Below are 19,828 nucleotides of genomic sequence, written 5' to 3' on the forward strand. Positions count from 1 at the left end.
TCTTGAGAATAAAGGGCATTTTCCCTTTCTTTATCATTATTTTGAGCTAATAATGCCCCAGAGAATTTGGTGAAGTTGAAATATATAATATTAATGGCTTTCCTTTTATTGGCGCGGCAAGCACAGGCGAGTTTAACAAATAATTTTTTATGCTTTGGAAAGCATTTTGACATGCTTCATCCCATAAAAAAGGTGTATCCTTCCTCATCAATTTAGAGAAAGGGTGGCATCTACTAGACAAGTTGGAGATGAATCTCCTTATGTAAGCAAGTCTCCCTGTTCTACATGTGCTGCTTCCTTTATTTGATCCGGGAAGTTAGTGTCGTAGTTTCTCTTCTCCTCCCTTTTTTCTTCGTCCCGCATGGAATTCTGTTGTCTTGCCTCTGGCTTCTCCGCCACCACTAGGTAATCCTGCAGTTTATCTGCAGACCCTTTCCATCCCGTTTGGTTGTTACCTTCCGGGATGCAAATCAACTTTCTTTTTCTGTTCCCATAACACTCTATTAGCATTATGAACCATCCCTTTTTGTTATTTCTCAGTTCCTCCAAGAAACTCTTGCTCTCCTTGTTCATCTGTCCCTTCCAACCATTCATTTTTTTTTTGAGTATATTGCTGCATCAGCAAAGCCTTTTACCCAGGCTACCACTTCTCTAACTAGAAATACTGTGGACTTCTTTTCTTCCCAGATTTTCAGGCAGACCTGTCCATTATTCCTGCAATCTTCAAACACGAACCTCTTAGTCTCACAATCCTACCCCTTCCTCCATCTCGCCACCGGCTTTAACTCCATCAGGTCTCCTAAGATTTGCCCCTTTTTCCTCCGAAGGCCACTCAGGTCTCCATGATCCCCATTAATTTGGGATGAATAGATATACACTATTCCCTTTGTACCTTGAAATTTACTTGTTGCATGAATTTTTTCTTTTCATTTTCATGGAATTCATTTTGTTGTTGCTAATAAAGAAGTATCATTTTATAGTCAAATTGTTTTTGCCCATTTAATTTTGTCAGTGTTTAGACACTCATTAATAGGCAAAGAGGATCTTATTGAAGTTCACTATCTTCTGGTTTCCCTTTGCATATTTACTATAAATGGTGATATTGCCTTTTCATTTTCATTTTATAGGTGATGCATATACACGTACTTTGTCCCATGCAATTGAGAAGGCCTTGAAGGTACGCTTAACTCAATCTGGTCAAATTCTTTTTTTTTTCCTGATTGATAATGAGATCAAAAGAACTTTATTAGAAGCAAAACTGAAGAGAAAAAGTGCAAAAACGTAACTACCTACCTCCCCAAGAGAGAACAAGAGAACCGTTAGTTGATCAATCAGTGCCCCCAATACACCCAGATAAACTAATCTAGTAGTGCCAAGCTCTAGTAAATCTCACTTCTACCCACATCACCCGGAAAATCTGCCAACTTGTTTGATCTTTGACCCAGTGAAACAAGCTGTTCCCTTTGGTTGCCAAAAGGCTATAATCTCTGATAACATGCTGGAAAACTGAAGACCCTTCCCTATCTCATATTCACTGATTTGCCACCTGGGAGCTCTCCTCAACTTCCAACTTGCAGTAGTTTAGAAGTAAATCAAGTGGATGCCCTAAGAAGTATGCATAGAGTTTTTATGGCCTATGGGGATGGAATAGAACTATGAACCCACCTTTTGGTTTCTGAAAACATATGATACTCCTGAAGGAAGGCTTTCGCAATGAGCAGCCATCAGTGAAGCATAATTTCTCCTTGAGAGGGAGGAGCCAAGGCTGAGGGGTAGAGAGGAAGAAGAGGAAGGAAGGTGGGATGGAGATGATGATGGTTAGGAAATTGTAAAGTGTAGAGAACACTGATGTGGGCCCCACAGCTACGATCCCACTGTGTTCGTAGGGTAGAAGATGTTCTAGTCTGCTTAGGGTTAGCTATTGGTCATTTAGTTGTTTCAGTTGTTATTTATTTCAGCCTTTGTTTTACTCTATTTGTTATGTAAAGACTAAGGGCAGATCTGTCCTTTCCATGTAATGAGCATAACTTATAAATATTAATTAAAGTGGCGGCGGCAGAACATGAAGCTTCTGCTCCTCCTTTCAACCCTTGTGTTCTACTGCTTCTCCTCCCTCTTTCTCTTCTCTCCTCTTTCTTTCTTCTTATCTTCGATCCTGAGATTCATTAGGGTTCAAGACTGATAACAGTCCTGAACTTCTAGTTGGTATCAGAGCCAAGTTCTCTCATGTGAGTCTAGTCCAGCCGACCACATGAGAACCATCTAAGGCTGGAAGTTGAGAAAGCAGAGTTCGTTGAACTAGTTCTTGGAGATCTCCAGAGGATTAGCAGCTGTTTGAAGAAGTGTCACAGTTGTAGCAAGTTGGTGATCAGGAAGAATCAGAGAAGGCTAGGTTTCGGGTAACCTTGGTAGGCAGCGAACTGCATTCTACTGTAAGTTTTTACTTTCTGAGAGAAGTAACATCAGAAAAGATAGGTTGGACCTATCCAGTAAGGGTGGCCGAACTACTCTAGGGTTTTATCTCTCTATTCTCTAGGGTTTCTCTAGGGTTTTGTCTTATCCCTACGGCAAACCCTAGTATTAGGCCGAAACTTGTGATCTTATGCCTGCGGCAAACCCTAGAATTCTCCTTAACATTGATCAGTTTTAGGGTTTCATATTAACCCTAATACAAACCTTATCCGTTTGGCTCTTAGGACTGATTAAAACCTCGAATTGGCTTCAACATATCAGATTGCTCTTCAAACTGTGTTTCAGTCTTCTTTTGGGGTTTTGAACACTTTTGAATGGGTGAAAACAGTTCGGACTGTTGCTGGTGTGTGTGGTTATTGATTTCAGATCAGACCTATATATGTTTCATGCACATCTATCGTGAGTACAAATTGGTTCTCTACTGATTTTGTGACTGTTGTTGGGAGTTCTAGTGCTGGTTTTGACTGTAGTAACCATAATCTTTGATACTTCTGGTTCTTGACTGAAATGGTGTTTAAGAATCAGGCAGAAGGCTGTTTTGGGAACAACAATTATGGTGGTGGTTCTGAGGCAGGTTTTTAGATTACCACTGTGAAGTTTGATGGATCAAACTACTTGGAATGGGCCCAATCAGCCATGATGGCTATTGGGGGAAGGGGCAAATTGGGTATTTCTTGGGAGATGTAGCAAAACCTTCCAAGGGAGACCCTATGTATACCAAGTGGGTCCAAGAAAACTACTTGGTTATGACATGGCTCTGTAATTCAATGCAGCCCCATATCAGCCGAAATTACTTATAGGCAAAGACAGCCAAGGAGATATGGAATGTGATGAAAGAGACTTACTCCCAACCCCTTAATGTTGCCAGAGCATATGAGTTGAAATGTGAGGTGAATGCCCTTAAACAAGGAGAGAAACCGGTGTCGGTCTATTTCTCCAACTTGTAGTCCCTGTGGCATGAGATTGATCACTTAGACACTCTTGAGTGGGAGTCCCAAATATGCTCAGATACATAGAAAGCACATTGAGACAAACAGAGTGTTTGAGTTTCTGGCAGGACTGAATTCAGAATATGATATTGTGAGGCAGTAGATTTTGACCAGAGATAGTGTGACCCTATCTCAGGCATACTCCTTAGTGCACAGTGAAGAGACCAGGAGGAAAGTCATGATGCAACCTCAGCCGCTTACACCTGCCTTGGTAGTTGTCAAACCCAAAACAGAGGGTGATTCAGAGAGGGACAGAAAGAAGGAAGATAAAAGGGATGTGGTATGTGAGCATTGCAAGAAACCTAAACACACAAAAGAAACATGTTGGAAGCTGCATCCACATTTGGTTCCGGCAAAGTTGAGAAATAAAAGGAGTAATGCTCATTGGCTACGACTACTGATTCAACATCCTCATCTGGCACGAGAGGCACACCATTAGAGACCTTAGCTACAGTTCGGGCTGCTCTAATACAATTGGAGAAGGAAGTTGGCAGTTTAGCTCAATTACTACAGTCATCATCAGCTCCTGCCAAATCGGCCTTTGCACACTTAGGTACTCGAGCCTCAGCCTACCATGCCTCCGCTCCAGGTACTACTGAACCGTGTTGGGTAATAGATTCAGGTGCATCTGACCATATGACTATCTTTACCTCTTTGTTTATTATTTATCACTTATCTTCTGGTAGGGATAAAGTATCTATAGCTGATGGTTCTCTTGTCCCTATTTTTGGCAAGGGTGACATCAAACTGTTAGATACTATATCTTTGTCCTCTGTCTTGCATGTTCCTAAATTGGATAATAACCTCCTTTCCGTCAGTAGCATTACCAAACATTTGAACTGCTCAGTATTTTCTTTCCTGACCGATGTGTTTTTCAGGACATGGAGACGAAGAAGGTGATTGGGACTGGCTGTGAGACGAATGGGATCTATTTGCTCGGGGAGAGTTCCCGTCGGGAAGAGTCAGTGGATAAGAAGTTACTTGTTTCTCACGTTGTGAGTTCGGTTATGTTGTGGCATAACCGATTGGGTCATTTATCTTTTCGGTCCTTGAAGAGTCTGTTTCCTACTTTGTTTGAGTCTGTTGAGTCATCTCAGTTGAAGTGTGAAAGTTGTGAGTTTGCTAAACATTGTAGAAACTCTTATTCAGTGAGTAATAAAATGAGTAATAGTCTTTTGATATTGTGCATACTGATGTTTGGGGGCCATATCACATTCCTTCTATGGGGGGGGGGGGGGTACATGTATTTTTTGTTATTTGTTGATGACCACACCCGGTTTTCATGGGTTTATCTTATGCGATCACGAGATGAGGTGCCTGTCCTGACCCAAAACCTCCACCAAATGATCCTAACACAATTTGATGCCAGGATAAAAGTGCTTAGATCTGATAATGTGAAGGAATACTTTGCTAAGCCATTGGCATCGTACCTCTTTAATCATGGGATTATCCACCAGAGCATGTGCCCTCATACACCTCAGCAGAATGGGGTTGCAGAGAGGAAGAATAGGCACATCTTGGAGGTGGCTAGAAGTATTATATTTACCTCCAACGTCCATATTCGCTTTTGGGGTGATGCTATCCTTACGACGGTATATCTTATTAATCAGATTCTTTCTCGGGTTCTTGATATGAAACCTCATTTTTCCCTTTTATACCCCAATGAGAAGTTGTTCACTATTCCCCTCAAGACATTTGGTTGTACCTGTTTTGTTAAGATTTTTGGTCTCAATCACTCCAAGTTTCAACCCAAGGCTTCTAAATGCATCTTTCTTGGTTATGCACAAACTCAAAAGGGTTATTGTTGTTATGATCATCTCTCAGGGAAGAAGTTTGTATCCATGGATGTAACTTTCTTTGAGGAGATACCCTACTATTCTCGGGTTTCTCCTCAGGGGGAGAGTAGTGAGCGTGGAGATTTGGGTCTTTTTCTTCAGGGGGAGGAGGAGTGTAGTGAGGACAGGGTTAATACCTTTGGGGCTGTTTCTTTACCTATCCAGTTGATGATGAGGGCTGTAGTAGCGAGGGTGGTCAAAGGGATCGGGAGTTGAGAGTCTATCACAGGCGATGCAGCCAGATTGATCCTGGTCATCAGCTGTCCCAGCCAACTACAATCTCTTCTGCGGCTCCAAGTCCAGATATTATAGTCCCAGGGCCCATAGAGACTCCTTCCATTGTTGCTACCTCACCCTCTGCAGATGACCTTGACCTTCCCATTGCCCTCCGTAAAGGAAAACGGCATTGCACCACGTCTACAACCCACTGCATCTCCCAGTTTTTGTCCTATGATCGCCTATCTCCCTCCTACAGGTCCTATCTCACCTCCGTTGCTGATGCCCCTATTCCGAGAACACTGCAAGAAGCCCTATCAGTCCTGGAGTGGAGATGTGCAATGCAAGTTGAAATGGATGCCTTGTTGAAAAATAATACCTGGGAGTTAGTTGACTTGCCCAAAGGAAAGAAACCAGTTGGATGAAGGTGGGTATTTATTGTGAAGCATAATGCGGATGGTTCCATTGAGAGGTACAAAGCTCGACTAGTTGCAAAAGGGTTCACTTAGACTTATGGTATAGATTATTTGAAGACATTTGCCCCGGTAGCCAAGATGACCACCATTCGGGTTCTATTATCTCTTGCAGCAAGCTACACTTGGCCTTTGTAGCAAATGGATGTTAAGAATGCTTTCCTGAATGGGGACTTGCAGGAAGAGGTCTACATGCAGTTGCCTCATGGATTCTATGATACAGAGGCATGTAAGAAAGTTTTTCGGCTCAATAAGGCATTGTATGGTTTGAAGCAGCCACCTAGAGTTTGGTTCGAGGAAATATGTGTTAGATCTTTTGGCTCAACTACAATCTATTTGTCTCTCAGAGGAAATATGTGTTAGATCTCTTGGCTGCAACTGGAAAGCTAGGTGTCAAACCTGCAGATACACCCATTGAACAGAACCACAGGATTACTACAGAGAGTGGGGAGCTGTTTGAAGACAAAGTTATGTTCCAGCGGTTAGTGGGAAAGCTCCTATATCTATGCTTTACCCGACCAGACATCGGTTATGCCGTTAGTGTTATCAGTCAATACATGCATTCTCCTAGAACCACACACCTTCTAACAGTAGAAAGAATCCTAGCATATTTGAAGAGATGCCCGGGTAGAGGTATACTGTTCAAGAACAATGACCACATGAAGGTGGAAGTCTATACGGATGCCGATTGGGCTGGGAGTGTTGATGACAGAAGGTCTACATCTGGATATTGTGCTCTTGTGGGAGGTAATCTGGTTTCTTGGCGGAGTAAGAAACAAAGTGGTATATTTCGATCCAGTGCTGAAGCTGAGTACAGGTCAATGGCTAATGGAGTGGCTGAAATTCTTTGGCTGAGATCACTACTTGAGGAGTTGGGTGTTGAGTACGGGAAGCCCCTGATGCTGTATTGTGATAATCAAGCGGCTATTAATATAGGACACAATCCAGTGCAGCATGACAGGACTAAACATATTGAAGTTGATCGGCACTTTGTACGAGAGAGGGTCTCATCACAAGAAGTATGTCTCCCATACATCACCTGCAATATGCAACTGACAGATATCCTCACTAAAGCTGTATCACGGAAGAAGCTAGAGGCAGATCTATCCAAGTTGGGAATGATAAACATTTATTCCCAACTTGAGGGGGAGTGTAGAGAACACTGATGTGGGCCCCACAGCTACTGTCCCATTGTGTTCGTAGGGTAGAAGATGTTCTAGTCTGCTTAGGGTTAGCTATTGGTCATTTAGTTGTTTCAGTTGCTATTTATTTCAGCCTTTGTTTTACTCTATTTGTTATGTAAAGACTAAGGGCAGATCCATCCTTTCCATGTAATGGGCATAACCTATGAATATTAATTAAAGTGGCGGCGGCAGAACATGAAGCTTCTGCTCCTCCTTTCAACCCTTGTGTTCTACTGCTTCTCCTCCCTCTTTCTTTTCTCTCCTCTTTCTTTCTTCTTATCTTCGATCCTGAGATTCATTAGGGTTCAATACTGATAACAGTCCTGAACTTCTACTGAAATTAAGCCAACCACTACTCTCTTCATCTCAAATAGGTTCAAGAAGATGGGAATTTGGATGTTGTTTATGTGTTGCTTACAGAAGAAGTTAGCAAGGAAACAGCTGTTCCAGAGATTGTGAAGACTTCATGGGTATGCTGATGTGATGCTTGAGGAATTACCCAATGGCCTTCCTCCCCTAAGAGATGTACAACATCGTATAGATTCAATGCCGGGAGCCGCAGTGCCTAACTTACCCTGAAAGTGTGAATAGTTTGGATAGGTTGAAGATTAATTGTGCTTCATTGGTGCAGATTGCTTATGTAGTATCGGTGCAAATTTGTTTTCTTTTGATCTTTTTTTCTGAAGTTTTGTGTTAGCATGGTTGGAAGTCTTTCCAAGGTGCTTGTGGGGTGTTAACTTCGCACCTGTTACAAAATTTTCCTTCTACTTATCAAAAGAAAAAAAAAAGTAGACGGTGATGGCCAAGAGGAGGCGTTTGAAGGGGAAGATTAGGGTCTTATTTCTGCTAGGCTAGGTTCATTTTGTTCGCGTTGCAGGTGATCAATGGTGAAGTTGTCTGAGGAGCTGGTACAGAGGAGTTAGTTCTTCTTTTGACAAGTTTTTTTTTTTTTTTTTTTTTTTGTAGTTTGCTGATGTTGTTGTGAAAGTTGTGTTTCAGTTTGTCTTCTCCTTTCGGGTGATATTTTTTCACCTTCCTTTTTGTTTTCTCTTTTTATTTTTAATGAAATTTTTAGCTTACTCTTAAGAAAAAAAACTCTGACCACATCATTGGTGGAAAGCTCTCAACTTTGTCTAGTTCATCACATGGTTGTATGATATTTTTTGCTAATTGTAGATTTGATGTTAGACACAGTCTTATTTGAACCTTTTCAGCTTAAAGGTACTGGTGGATCTAAAAGACAGCATGTGCATGGTTGCAGCCTTGTGCGGGCAAGACAGTTTTATGGTTACCATTCGTCTGAGGAGCTATTTGTAAAGATATACCTGTATCCAAAATCTCATTCATCATTTTACGTAAACTCAGGCTAATTTTATATTCTATTTTTTTTACAATTATCTTTTCCCTCTTTTTTCCTGTCTAGGTTTCTAACATATTTCTGTTTATCTTATTTCTGAACTTAGTTTCCATTTGCTTTAGCATTATTATGTTTGTGAAATATACATCTGAGGAGTTTTTTTACTTTATACATGCAATTGTAACTGGGAAAATGGACCTTCCTGTTGTTTCCACTTCTGATCAAAGAAAAAGAAAGTCTGTGCACCTCTCTATCCAACAACCAATTCAATATTTAGAAGGCAACAACCGAAAATCAATATTTATTAATCTAAACTAATATTAAGGTTTACAACACAGATCTGGGAAGAGCTAGCTGCAGTTAGGGGCCTTTGGGAGGGACCATGGTGCTTGGGAGGGGATTTCAATGTGATAAGGTACACAAATGAGACAAACAACCCCAATCAGTCCATAACGACGAGTACGAGACACTTCAACTCCTTGATTGAGTCCCTAGAACTAAGAGAACCCACCTTGTTACAAGTCTCTTTCACCTGATCAAATCTTTAGGAAAGTCAAGTGTGCTCAAAGTTGGACAGGTTCCTTTTCTCCATTAATTGTGAGGAGTTGTGGGGAAACTTAACACTGAAAGCCCTTCCTAGAGTAACCTCCGACCACTTCGCCTAAGTCTTTACCAAGAAAATCTTATTGGAAGCCCTACACCCTTTAGATTTGAGAATATGTGGCTGGAAGTCCCAAACCTTGTGCAAAAGGTAAAGATTGGTGGTTAGAAGGTGGAATAAGTGCTAGGAAAGGGGTTAGATTCACAAAGAAGTTGAAAAGATTGAAGGAAAAGGTCAAGGAGTGGAATAAAGAAGAATTTGGAAAACCGAGGTCATAAAGGAGGAATTAGCTAGGAAAATAGAGGAATTGGACCAAAAGGAAGCCCGTAAAGTATGCAAGCCGGATGATAGATCAGAAAGATGGAACTTAAAAGTGCAACTAGAGGAGATCCTAAGGAAGGAAGAAATTTCTTGGAGACAAAAAATCAAAGTGTAAATGGCTTTTGGAGGGGGATGGAAACACCAAAATTTTCCACTCACTAGCAAATGGGAGAAGAAGAAGAAAAAAAATCAAATCTCTAGCATTGAGGTGGAGGGAAGAGTATTAAACTCAAAGTAGGAAATTGAAAGGTGCTTTGTGGATCATTTCAATTCAATCCTTGCCTCCTCATTTGAAAGCAATTTGGAATTGGGAGAATTACATTGTGATAGTGCCGGAATCCAAAGCTGTCCTCTTAGAAAGAGTTTTTAGTGTAGAGGAGGTCCATGAAGCAATTTTCTTGATCGATAGATCTAAAGCTCTGGGGCTAGATGGTTTCTCAATGGCTTTCTATCAAGATTGCTAGGAAATCATAAAAGATGATTTTATGGATGTCTTTGTTGAGTTCCATAAAAAAGGGGGAATCTCTCTAGGAGCAAATGCAACTTTTCTTGCTCTAGTGTCTAAAAAGAAAGAGGCCAAAACCCCTAAGGACTACAAACCAATAAGTCTTGTGGGTAGCATGTTAAAGATCATTGCAGAAGTTCTGGCTGGTTGGTTGAAGACTGTCTTGCCCTTTGTCATTTCTTATAACCAAGGAGCTTTTGTAGAAGGGAGACAAATAGTGGATCAAATCTTAGTGGCAAATGAATGTGTGGCAACGAAGGAAAAACAAGGCGGCAAAGTCTTGATTTGTAAACGGGGTAAAAGATGGGTCTAGGTGAAAGATGGAGACTGTGGATTAAAGGATTGTTTAGCTCGACACATTTTCCTGTCCTTTTAAATGGGGTAGCAAAGGACTTCTTCCCGGCTAAAAGAGGATTGAGACAAGGTGACCCCTTAAGAGGATTGGACTCCGGTAGTGGAGAGATTTGAGAAGAGGCTTGCGTCTTGGAAGAGAAATTATCTTTCCTTAGGAGGGAGAGTCACTCTGATTAGGTCCACCGTAGCTAACTTACTTGTGTATTATTGTCAGTGTTTAAGATCCCCACCAAGGTGTCCAACTTACTGGAAAAATTAATGAGGAATTTTCTGTGGGAGCCGGGAGAGGAGAAGAGAGATCATAGGGTGAGATGGGAGGTGGTGATTAGATGTAAAAAACTAGGAGGTCTTGGGATTGGAAACATCAAGAAAAGGAATATGGCGTTGTTGGGAAAATGGTTGTGGAGGTTCACAGTGGAAAAGGAAAAAATGTGGACAAAGATCGTGGCTAGCATACATGGGCTGGAAGACAACGACTGGGATTCTGGAATTGTGGCAAGGGCTACAGCTGCTTCTTCGTAGAAATCCATCCATGATCTGTTTCCAGTTTTCTCCCCGTGGATCGGGTACGGTGATCACTCTGGCAATCGAATAAAATTTTGGGAACATCTTTGGGTTGGGGTTTCACCTCTGAAGGATTAGTTTCCTTCCTTGTTTGCTCTGTCAGATTTGAAAAATGAACCTATCTCTTCTTTTTTAGTTCCTTCAGACTCCACTTCTGGTTTTTGGGTGGAACCTCGGCCTGTGAAGGGCAATTAGGGATATGGACTTGGACACCTCTTACCTTTATTAGCCATCCTTGAGAATATCTTCCTTGATCCTAATAGGGAAGACACCAGAATTTGGATCCCTTCTACTTCGGGAACCTTCTCTTGTGCTTCGTTTTTTGAAACCTTAACTCAGTCATCTGTCCCTTATGGTGTATCTTTTTTGATTAAGGAATTTTGGAGCAAGCCCATTCCTCTTCGGGTTGTTTTTTTTTTTTTTTGGGAAAGTTTCCTGGAAAGAATAAATACAAATGATCTACTTCAGAAAAAGTGACCCAATTCTTGTTTACTTCCTAATAGATGCTCTCTCTGTAAAGATGATGGGGAATACGGTTACCATATTTTGGTCTCTTGTAAGGTTACTAAAACTGTTTGGGAGTGGGTACTTTCTTGCTTTGGGTGTACTTGGAACCCTCCTGAGAGTGTCCAAGGCTTGTTCTCCCCTTCGTTTTTCAGATGGCCTAAGAAGCGAGGGAAGATGATGCGGAGGAGTTTTAGGGCAGTTGTGTGTTGGTCACTATGGGAGGAAAGAAACTCTCGAAAATTTTCAAAAAAGGAAAGATCCCTGGAAGAACTATTAGACCTAATACTTTTAAGGGCTGCCTACTGGCTAAAAACTATGGAACTGTTCTCAGACTTTCCTATTGCTGACCTGTTAAGAAACTGGAAATAGATAGCAACCTCTACTCTGTGTAAGAGGACTCTTAGTCCCTTGTGGTCCCCTCCTCCATCCGGATTTATAAAAGTGAATTTTGATGGCAATAGCATAAGGAATCCAGGGCCCTCTGGGATTGGGGGAGTTTTCAGGAATGAGGAAGGGATTGTTATTGCTCTGTTCTCGGGCCCTATTGGAGAAGGAGACTCTATTAGGGCTGAGATTCTTGCAGCTTTGGAAGGGGTTCAAAGAGCAAGGGAACTAAATATCAATTGGCTAATTTTGGAAGGAGATTCAAAGGTGGTGATTAGCTGGTTGAAGAAAGAGGACAGTGGCTTGTGGAGTTACAATAATGAAAAGAAAAAATTCTTATGGCTATGTAGAGGCATTGGGATACAATACAGCTGAGTGAAAAGGACTACTAATTCTTTTGCAGATGGGTTGGCCAAGCAAGGGGTGAATAGGGATGCTATTTTTTAATCTTCTTTCATTGTAATTTTCTGATGGGGAGATAAGACTCTTTATCTCCCCCTTTTTTGTACTTAAAGCTTCTTAATTCTTAATAAAGTTTCTGTTATTGATAAAAAAAAGACAAGGTGACCCCTTATCCCCCTTCTTGTTTACCTTTGTTGTTGAGGTTTTGAGTAGACAAATCATCAAGAATGACCAAGAAAATCAGTTTAAAGGTTGGAGGATTGGTAGATCAGAGGTGGTGGTGTCTCACTTGCAATTTGCAGATGATACTATTATTTTCTGTGAGAGTTGTGATGAACCTAGTTTGAAGAATCTGAAAAATTTGGTGGATAAGTTTCAATAGGCCTCAAAACTAAAAGTGAATTGGGGGAAAAGTTTTGTAGCTGGAATAAACTTAGAAGAGGGTGACGTCCAAGTCATGGCAGATTTACTAGGCTGTGAAGTGAAAAGCTGGCCACTAGAATACCTAGGTATGCCCTTGGGGGGAAACCAAAAGCTGAAAGCTTTTGGAAACCAGTTCTAGAGAGATTCACTAAGAAGTTGGCAATGTGGAAGAGAAGGGGGGAGAATAACCTTGATAAAATCCACCCTAGCAAATCTGTCCACTTATTTCTTTTCTTTTTTTTGATCAATAACACTTTCATTAAATCATCAGTAGAATATTTACAAGAGGAAGACAAACACACTTATCTTCCAAGAGATCTGTCCACTTATTTCCTCTCCACCTTTAGGATCCCGGTGAAAATAGCCAGGAAGTTGGAAAAGATAATGAATGATTTTTTGTGGGATCCCGATGATTAAAAGATGGATCACTTAGTGAAGTGGGAACAAGTCTGCAAAACTAAGGAGCAAGGTGGCCTCGGTATAAAGAACATTTTAAAGAAAAATATGGCTCTCCTAGGGAAATGGCTGTGGAGATTCCCTTGTGTAGAAGATAGGTTGTGGCACAGGGTCATTAAAAAGCATTCATGGTGAAGCGGAAAATGGTTGGGATGCAAAACTAGACTCCGATGCAGCTCCAAACTCCCCCTAAAAGGCAATCTTTGAGGTACTCCTTGTCAAACCTTAAAAATGAACTTGTTGCTAGGGTTGGCATGCTTTTAGACTTGTGTCTCTCTTGGGACTTTTGTTTCAGAAGGGGTTTGAGGGAAAATGAATGTGCCTCCCTATTGCTCTTGATCTCAACCTTAGAGAAGGTCCACTTAGACTAAAATATAGTTGATAGTAGAATCTGGTCCCCAACCTTTGGTGATTTATTCTCTTGTGCCTCTTTCTTCAGTTTTCTCACTCATTGAACTTAATATTTTATAATTCTTTAAGGTATCTTTTGGAATAGATTGTAGGAGAGATTTTCAACTCAATTCAGTTAAGCCTTAATCCCAACTATTTGGGGTTGGCTACATGAATCCTGTCCCTTCATTGTGCTTTATCAAGAGCTAATTTTTTTCTTGAAATTGTAAATTTTTAGATCATCTCGTACCGCTTTGGCCCATGTTTTCGTTGGTCTTCTCCCACCTCTTTCAGAGCCTTCTACTTCCACCAAGTCACTCAATCTCACTAGTGCAGTCACTGGTTGTCCATGCACATGACCATCTCATTCAATTTTTCCTCGTCATTAATTGGGCTACTCCAAGTCTTATCTAATGCATTTGTTTCTAACTAACCTTTCTAGTCCTGCTACACATCCATGTCAACATCCTCATCTCAGCTAAATTCATTTTTATTGTATATGTTTCTTGATTGGTTAACATTCTATGTATTTAACTGTTATTTTAATGAAAGTTACCATTTCCAATTAAAAAAAATGCCCTAACTCTGCCAGTGTGAACTTATCTTACACTGCCAGTCCCAAGCCCAGATAAAGGAGGAGGGTTGTGTCAGGTTGGTAGCTGGCACCAAAACTTTTTACCAAGCTCTCATGATCATGGATCCTGAGTTGTATTTTCCCTGTAAGAAGTTATTTTTTGCAAGTTGAAGAGGCTAGAAGGGCTACAGGTAGACCAACAAGGACATGGGTAGAAGTAGTAAGAAATGATTTAAGTGTCAATTATTTTACAATGGATATGGCATTGAACAGAACGGAATGACAAAACAGGATTCATGTAGCTGACCCCATGTAGTTGGGGTATGGCTTGGATGATGATGATGTTTCTTGATTGCCCTACACTGTTCCATATAATATTGTTGGTCTTAATCAAGGTGATTTTTTGTACCCCAGCCTTAGCTAAGGGGTCAGCCAGGCCATTAGCATTCCTAGACACATTTTTGAATGATCTATTGACCAGACAACCCAAGAATTGTGCCTGCCACACCAGAGGTCAAACCTTCCAAGGGACCATCACAACCATAGCACTTAAAGCAAGGCTAGCGATCCTATTCTGCTCCTTTTTTGTTTTAGAGGGGACAGTTCTGGAGATGAAGTTGTTCTAATAATTCTTTCTCATCTTTTAGCACTAAGATATAAGTATGATATGAATTCCTTGACAGAAATGGAAGATATTATCCACATGAAATTGCTCGTGTTGCCAATATCCTTCAGGTACAGTCTTAAGCTGCTCAGTGATATGCTCCCAAATGGTGTTTAATGTAATTTTTGTGTAGTTATTGTTTAATGGATGATACTAGCTTCATATTCTGCTGAATAACAAAGGTTTGTTTGGTTGAAGCATCTTGGCATGCAACTATTTATTATGATGAATCCATGCTTATATACACTATATTATTCTCAACCTCACTATATTTTCTTTTACCAACTGTTCTTTTGATTAGTTGCACGCTAAGTTGGAGAGAATCTCCAAAGTTGTGAACTTGTGATCTGCATTTTAGATGTTCTTTGGCAGAAGCTGGGTGTCTTTAGTTGCTACATGTGTGCTTGTATTTTGTAGCTTAAGTGAAATAGTAGCTTTTGAGGGCTGAATCATGGCTATCTGGGGTCTTGGGAGGGGTTCACTGGATATAGACCTAACCTTGTCTATTGCAAAGTGGCTGTTCTTGGACTCAGATATGCATTCTCATGTTTTTTTTTTTGATAGATAAAATTCAATTGATTTCATTAGAAGCAAATGATAAAGTGTTCGTTACAAGCATCCCAAAATGAGGCGCGAGGTGCAGCCTGACTCATTTGATACTGAAACATCATAAATTTACAATTGGGCCCAGTACAACTGTTCCCTGGTTACCCCTTGTTTAGCTAGAGAATCATGAAAAGCATTTGCCTCCCTCCCCACTCACTGTATAGATTAAATTCAATTGATTTCATTAGAAGCAAATGATAAAGTGTTCGTTACAAGCATCCCAAAATGAGGCGTGAGGTGCAGCCTCACTCATTGATACAGAAACATCATAAATTTACAATTGGGCCCGGTACAACTGTTCCCTAGTTACCCCTTGTTTAGATAGAGAATCAGCAAAAGCATTTGCCTCCCTCCCCACCCACTGTATAGTTACCTCCATCTGCTGAGTTAACCATTTGAATTTCTTCAATTCATTTCTGTAAGCCCAGATCACTGAATCTGAGTTTTTTTATCCAACCCACAACCACCTTGGAGTCCCCTTCTATCACCAAATTTATCAATCCTAGCTCTCTTGCAATCTGTACATCTTTTGTGGCTGTGTACAATTCTGCCTTTAAAGAGTCTCCATTCCCCACTGGTCCTGAGAAGAGTGCTCTTAAGTTTCCTTCCTTGTCTCTAATGACATCTCTTAGTCCAGCTGGGCCTAGGTTGCTTTGACTACTCCCATTGAAGTTTAATTTTAGAAATCCTTCAATGGGAGGAGCCCAAACCAACCTTGCCTTAACCTTTTGCATTGAGCTAGAAGCCACTAATGGCCAATTCCTCCAAATATGATCAAATGTGAAGTTTTTGAATAGTTCCACTGTTTGTAGCCAGTGTATAACCCTAGTCATTACACACTCCACAATTTGTCGTTTGCTCCTTTCTTTCTCTTGGAAAATTCTGGCATTTCTTTTTTTTTTTTTTGATCAATAATTCTGGCATTTCTTTCTTCCCACAAGGTCCCCACCATTGCTGCTCTAGTGTACCTCCACATTACTCTTCCCCTCTTCTTCGGTAACACAAAGATAGATGGGTGTAGGTGGAATATGCCAACGGAGATAAAATTTATCTCCGTTGGCATATTCCACCTACACCCAAACAAAGAGAAAACCAATCCCATATATCTGTAGCAAATGAACAGGAAATTAGTAAATGGTAACAAGATTCACCATCAGATTTGCATAGAGTGCACCTATTCGGGGAAATACATAGAAATGACCTTTTCTTTTGCAAATAATCCAGTGTGTTAATTTTCCCAAGAGCCACTTCCCAATAGAAGGCTTGAATTTTAGGGTTAATCAACGAAAACCACACTTCTTTCCAAGTAAAGGACAAAGTGGAAGAGGACTAACAAAGAGCTTTAAAAAAGGAGGCACAAGAACAATAACTTTTAGAACTTGGGAACCAAATTCTTCTATCTGGACAAGAAAGCTCTAAGCAAACACTATCAAGGAGAAGGAGAAGCTCTAACAGACAAGTTGCTTCCTCATCCCTCAAACCCCTACGGAATCCGAGATCCCAATTAAGACTCAAAGGCAAAGAAGGAAGAACAAAAAAAATTGAAATGACCTTATTTTTATACAACAAAATAGAATACAAAGAAGGAGAAACTTCCTTTAAAGGCTGGTCACCAAACCAGATGTCTTCCCAAAAACGAATTAAATTCCTTGAGCCAACATCATAGCTAATGTACCTGAGAAACTAAGGGAGGAGGCTATGAATTGCTTTCCAAGGTGCTGCCAAGGTAGCCCTACGCAATACACCAGCGTCCTAGCCATTCTCCAATCTACCATGTATACTTGCCACTATTTCAGCCCACAAATTTTCTCTCTCAAGAGGCCATCTCCTTAACCATTTCCCTAACAAATCTGTATTCTTCTTTCTTACATTCCCTAGACGTAATCCACCTTCTTCCTTTCTCTTACACAACCTCCCATTTTATTAAATGGTCCTTTCTAGTCTCTCCCGACTCCCAAAGGAAATCCTTCATAATTTTTTCTAGTTTCTCTTCTTCTCTTGACGGAATCCTAAAGACAGAGAGAAAGTAGATGGGTAGGTTAGCCATAGTAGATTTTATCTGTGTGATCCTACCTCCCAAAGAGATATAACTTCTTTTCCAAGCAGCCAATCTCTTTTCACATCTTTCTATAACTGGGTTCCAAAACCTACTTTCCTTCGGGTTTGCACCTAGGGGAAGCCCTATGTAGGTCATAGGCCACAGGGTGATATGACATTCTAAGCAATCTGCTTTCCTATTGTAGGACCATCCCCTCCATATTAATCCCTGCTATGCAACTCTTGTCCAAATTGATTTTCACATTTGACACTTTTTCAAACTTCTTGATTAGACTTTTCAATCTCTCGACTTTCCTAATGTCTCCTTCACAAAAAATAATGATATCATTTGCAAATTGGAGATGGGTAAGTGGGACATTGTCTCTACCCACTCTCCAACCCCTAAATTCATCTTCTCTATTTGCCTTAGAGAGAAGTCTACTGAAGACATCTGCCACTAAAGTAAAAAGGAAGGGTGATAGGGGATCACCTTGCCTTAACCCTCTGCAAGCTGGGAAGAAGTCTTTTACCACTCCATTAACAACGATAGAAAAATGACAAGAACGTACACACCCAAGCATCCAATTGCACCATCTCTCCCCAAACCCCTGTTGATGTAGAACTTCTTTCAAAAAACCCCAATCCACCATATCGTAAGCCTTTTCTAAGTCCAGCTTGCACACAAAACCTTCCTTCCTAGATCTCTTCATCTCTTCTACACATTCATTGGCTATTAGAATTTGATCAACTATTTGTCTCCCTTGAACAAAAGATCCTTTATACTGACTGATGAAGGAAGGGAGAATTACTTTGATTCTCAATGATAGGACATTAACAATTATCTTGTAAACACTAGTTATAGACTAATGGGTCGGAAATCCTTTGGATGGCTAGCATCACCTTTCTTTGGGATCAAGGCCAAGAAAGTTGCATTAACTCCAGGGCTAACAATATGTGTATTTGAGAATTCCTTAAAGACTTTCAGCAAATCATCTTTCAACACTTCCCAACAATCTTGATAGAAAGCCATTGTGAATCCATCTGGGCCTGGTGCTTTAGACCTATTCATGGAGAACACTGCCTTTCTTATTTCTTCTTCCTCAAAATCTCTTTCCAGCCAAATTGCTGCCTCCTAATCTAGTAAAGGCCACTCCAAGCCTTCTAAGCTCAACATATCCTCCAGAGTTCTCCTGTAAAGGGATTTAAGGTGGTCCACAAAGTTTCTAGCAATTTTATCTTGATTTGAGATTAGCTCTCCATTTATTTCCAACCTAGCATTCTCATGTTTTCAGCCCAAGGTTTTACCATTGCACTAAGCAGTAGCCCCTATATTGTTTGAATCATGAATGTTACCTGCTGTATGCGTTCAATCAAGTGTGAGAACATTGGGGGTTTGAGTATGAGAATGACCACTTTGCGCAGAAAATGTCAAAGGTTAGGTCTATCCAGTTCACTCTTCCCAAGACCTTGAATAGCTGGGACCAGCATTCCTATGATGTCAGAAACAGATACAAACTTGGACATGCATACAGGAAATGGGGATATGACTCTCTCTGTCCTTAAATTCTGGACATAGATACAGGTATGGGTATCCCATGTAATACGCTTGTATCATGTGTTTATATATAGCTGTTGGATCTAAATGTCATTTCTCAAGACTTGTGTCTTGCCAACTTTAGTTAATCTTCTGACATGCGGAGATATTTTTATAGTATAATTTGTTAAAAACATAGCATTTACATATTTTAAAAGTGTTAATACTATATAGTACCTCTACAAGTATTCATGAAGTAGGTATTGTATCTGATAAGTATTGGATACAACACCAGTATGCTGGGTATGCATGAGTATCTGGTTATCATAGGTAATAACCCTTTGGCCCTCTTAGATGTTAAATCGGCGTTTTTGCATAAGGGATCTAGATTGATCATGCATGGTCTAAATTACAACCTCAGTATTTTTTTTTCTGTATTTTAATCTTTTGAGTTTTATGTTCTATTTGAAGGAAAAAATATGAGAAATCTTGGGAGTTTATTCTTCTTTTCTATTTTCCCATGAATCTGTGGAAGAGTAATTAATCAGTCTTAAATCAGGAATAAGATGAGAATAGAGAAAATGAGAGAGAATATGAGAAAAGAAGAGGGAAGAAAGAATATGAGAATCTGTGGAGAGAATTTTATTCTCACCTGCCCGTTAGTTGATATTTAATTATGTTCTTTTCAATATAAAACAAAGTTACCAAAATATCCCTACCTGAGTGACATATTAGAAAGGACATAAATACCCTGCCATAGTATCACCTACTTCAAGAGACTTCTAACACTCCTCAAATGGAGCATAAATGTCATTATCTATATCTTGTTACAAATTTTATCCATTTGATTTCAACTCGAGCTCTTAGTGAATAATCAGTTAACTAATATCCAGACTTAACATAAGGTGTAGCCGTGTAGATATATCTCTATTAAGAATTTCTCCCTCACAAAGTGGCAGTCAACTTCAATATGAACAATG

General features: G+C 40.2%; 1 protein-coding gene across 4 annotated transcripts in view; it reads left to right on the forward strand.

Annotated features, from left to right (window-relative positions):
* Nucleotides 1-19,828, forward strand: part of REV3 (recovery protein 3) — a 140,097-nt gene that overhangs the window by 8,556 nt on the left and 111,713 nt on the right. For all 4 annotated transcript variants that reach the window (XR_016110871.1, XM_088981491.1, XM_088981490.1 and 1 more), the window contains exons 4-6: nt 1,128-1,177; nt 8,384-8,496; nt 14,700-14,742. Coding sequence is in view for 3 of the 4 variants with exons in the window: in XM_088981491.1 (XP_088837617.1) it covers nt 1,128-1,177; nt 8,384-8,496; nt 14,700-14,742 (206 nt within the window). In the remaining variant the exon portion in view is untranslated. The remainder of the gene's footprint in view (nt 1-1,127; nt 1,178-8,383; nt 8,497-14,699; nt 14,743-19,828) is intronic.

Source organism: Nelumbo lutea, chromosome 3 (assembly GCF_056320005.1).
Source record: "Nelumbo lutea isolate HS-2025 chromosome 3, American lotus-T2T, whole genome shotgun sequence".
NCBI lineage: Eukaryota > Viridiplantae > Streptophyta > Magnoliopsida > Proteales > Nelumbonaceae > Nelumbo > Nelumbo lutea.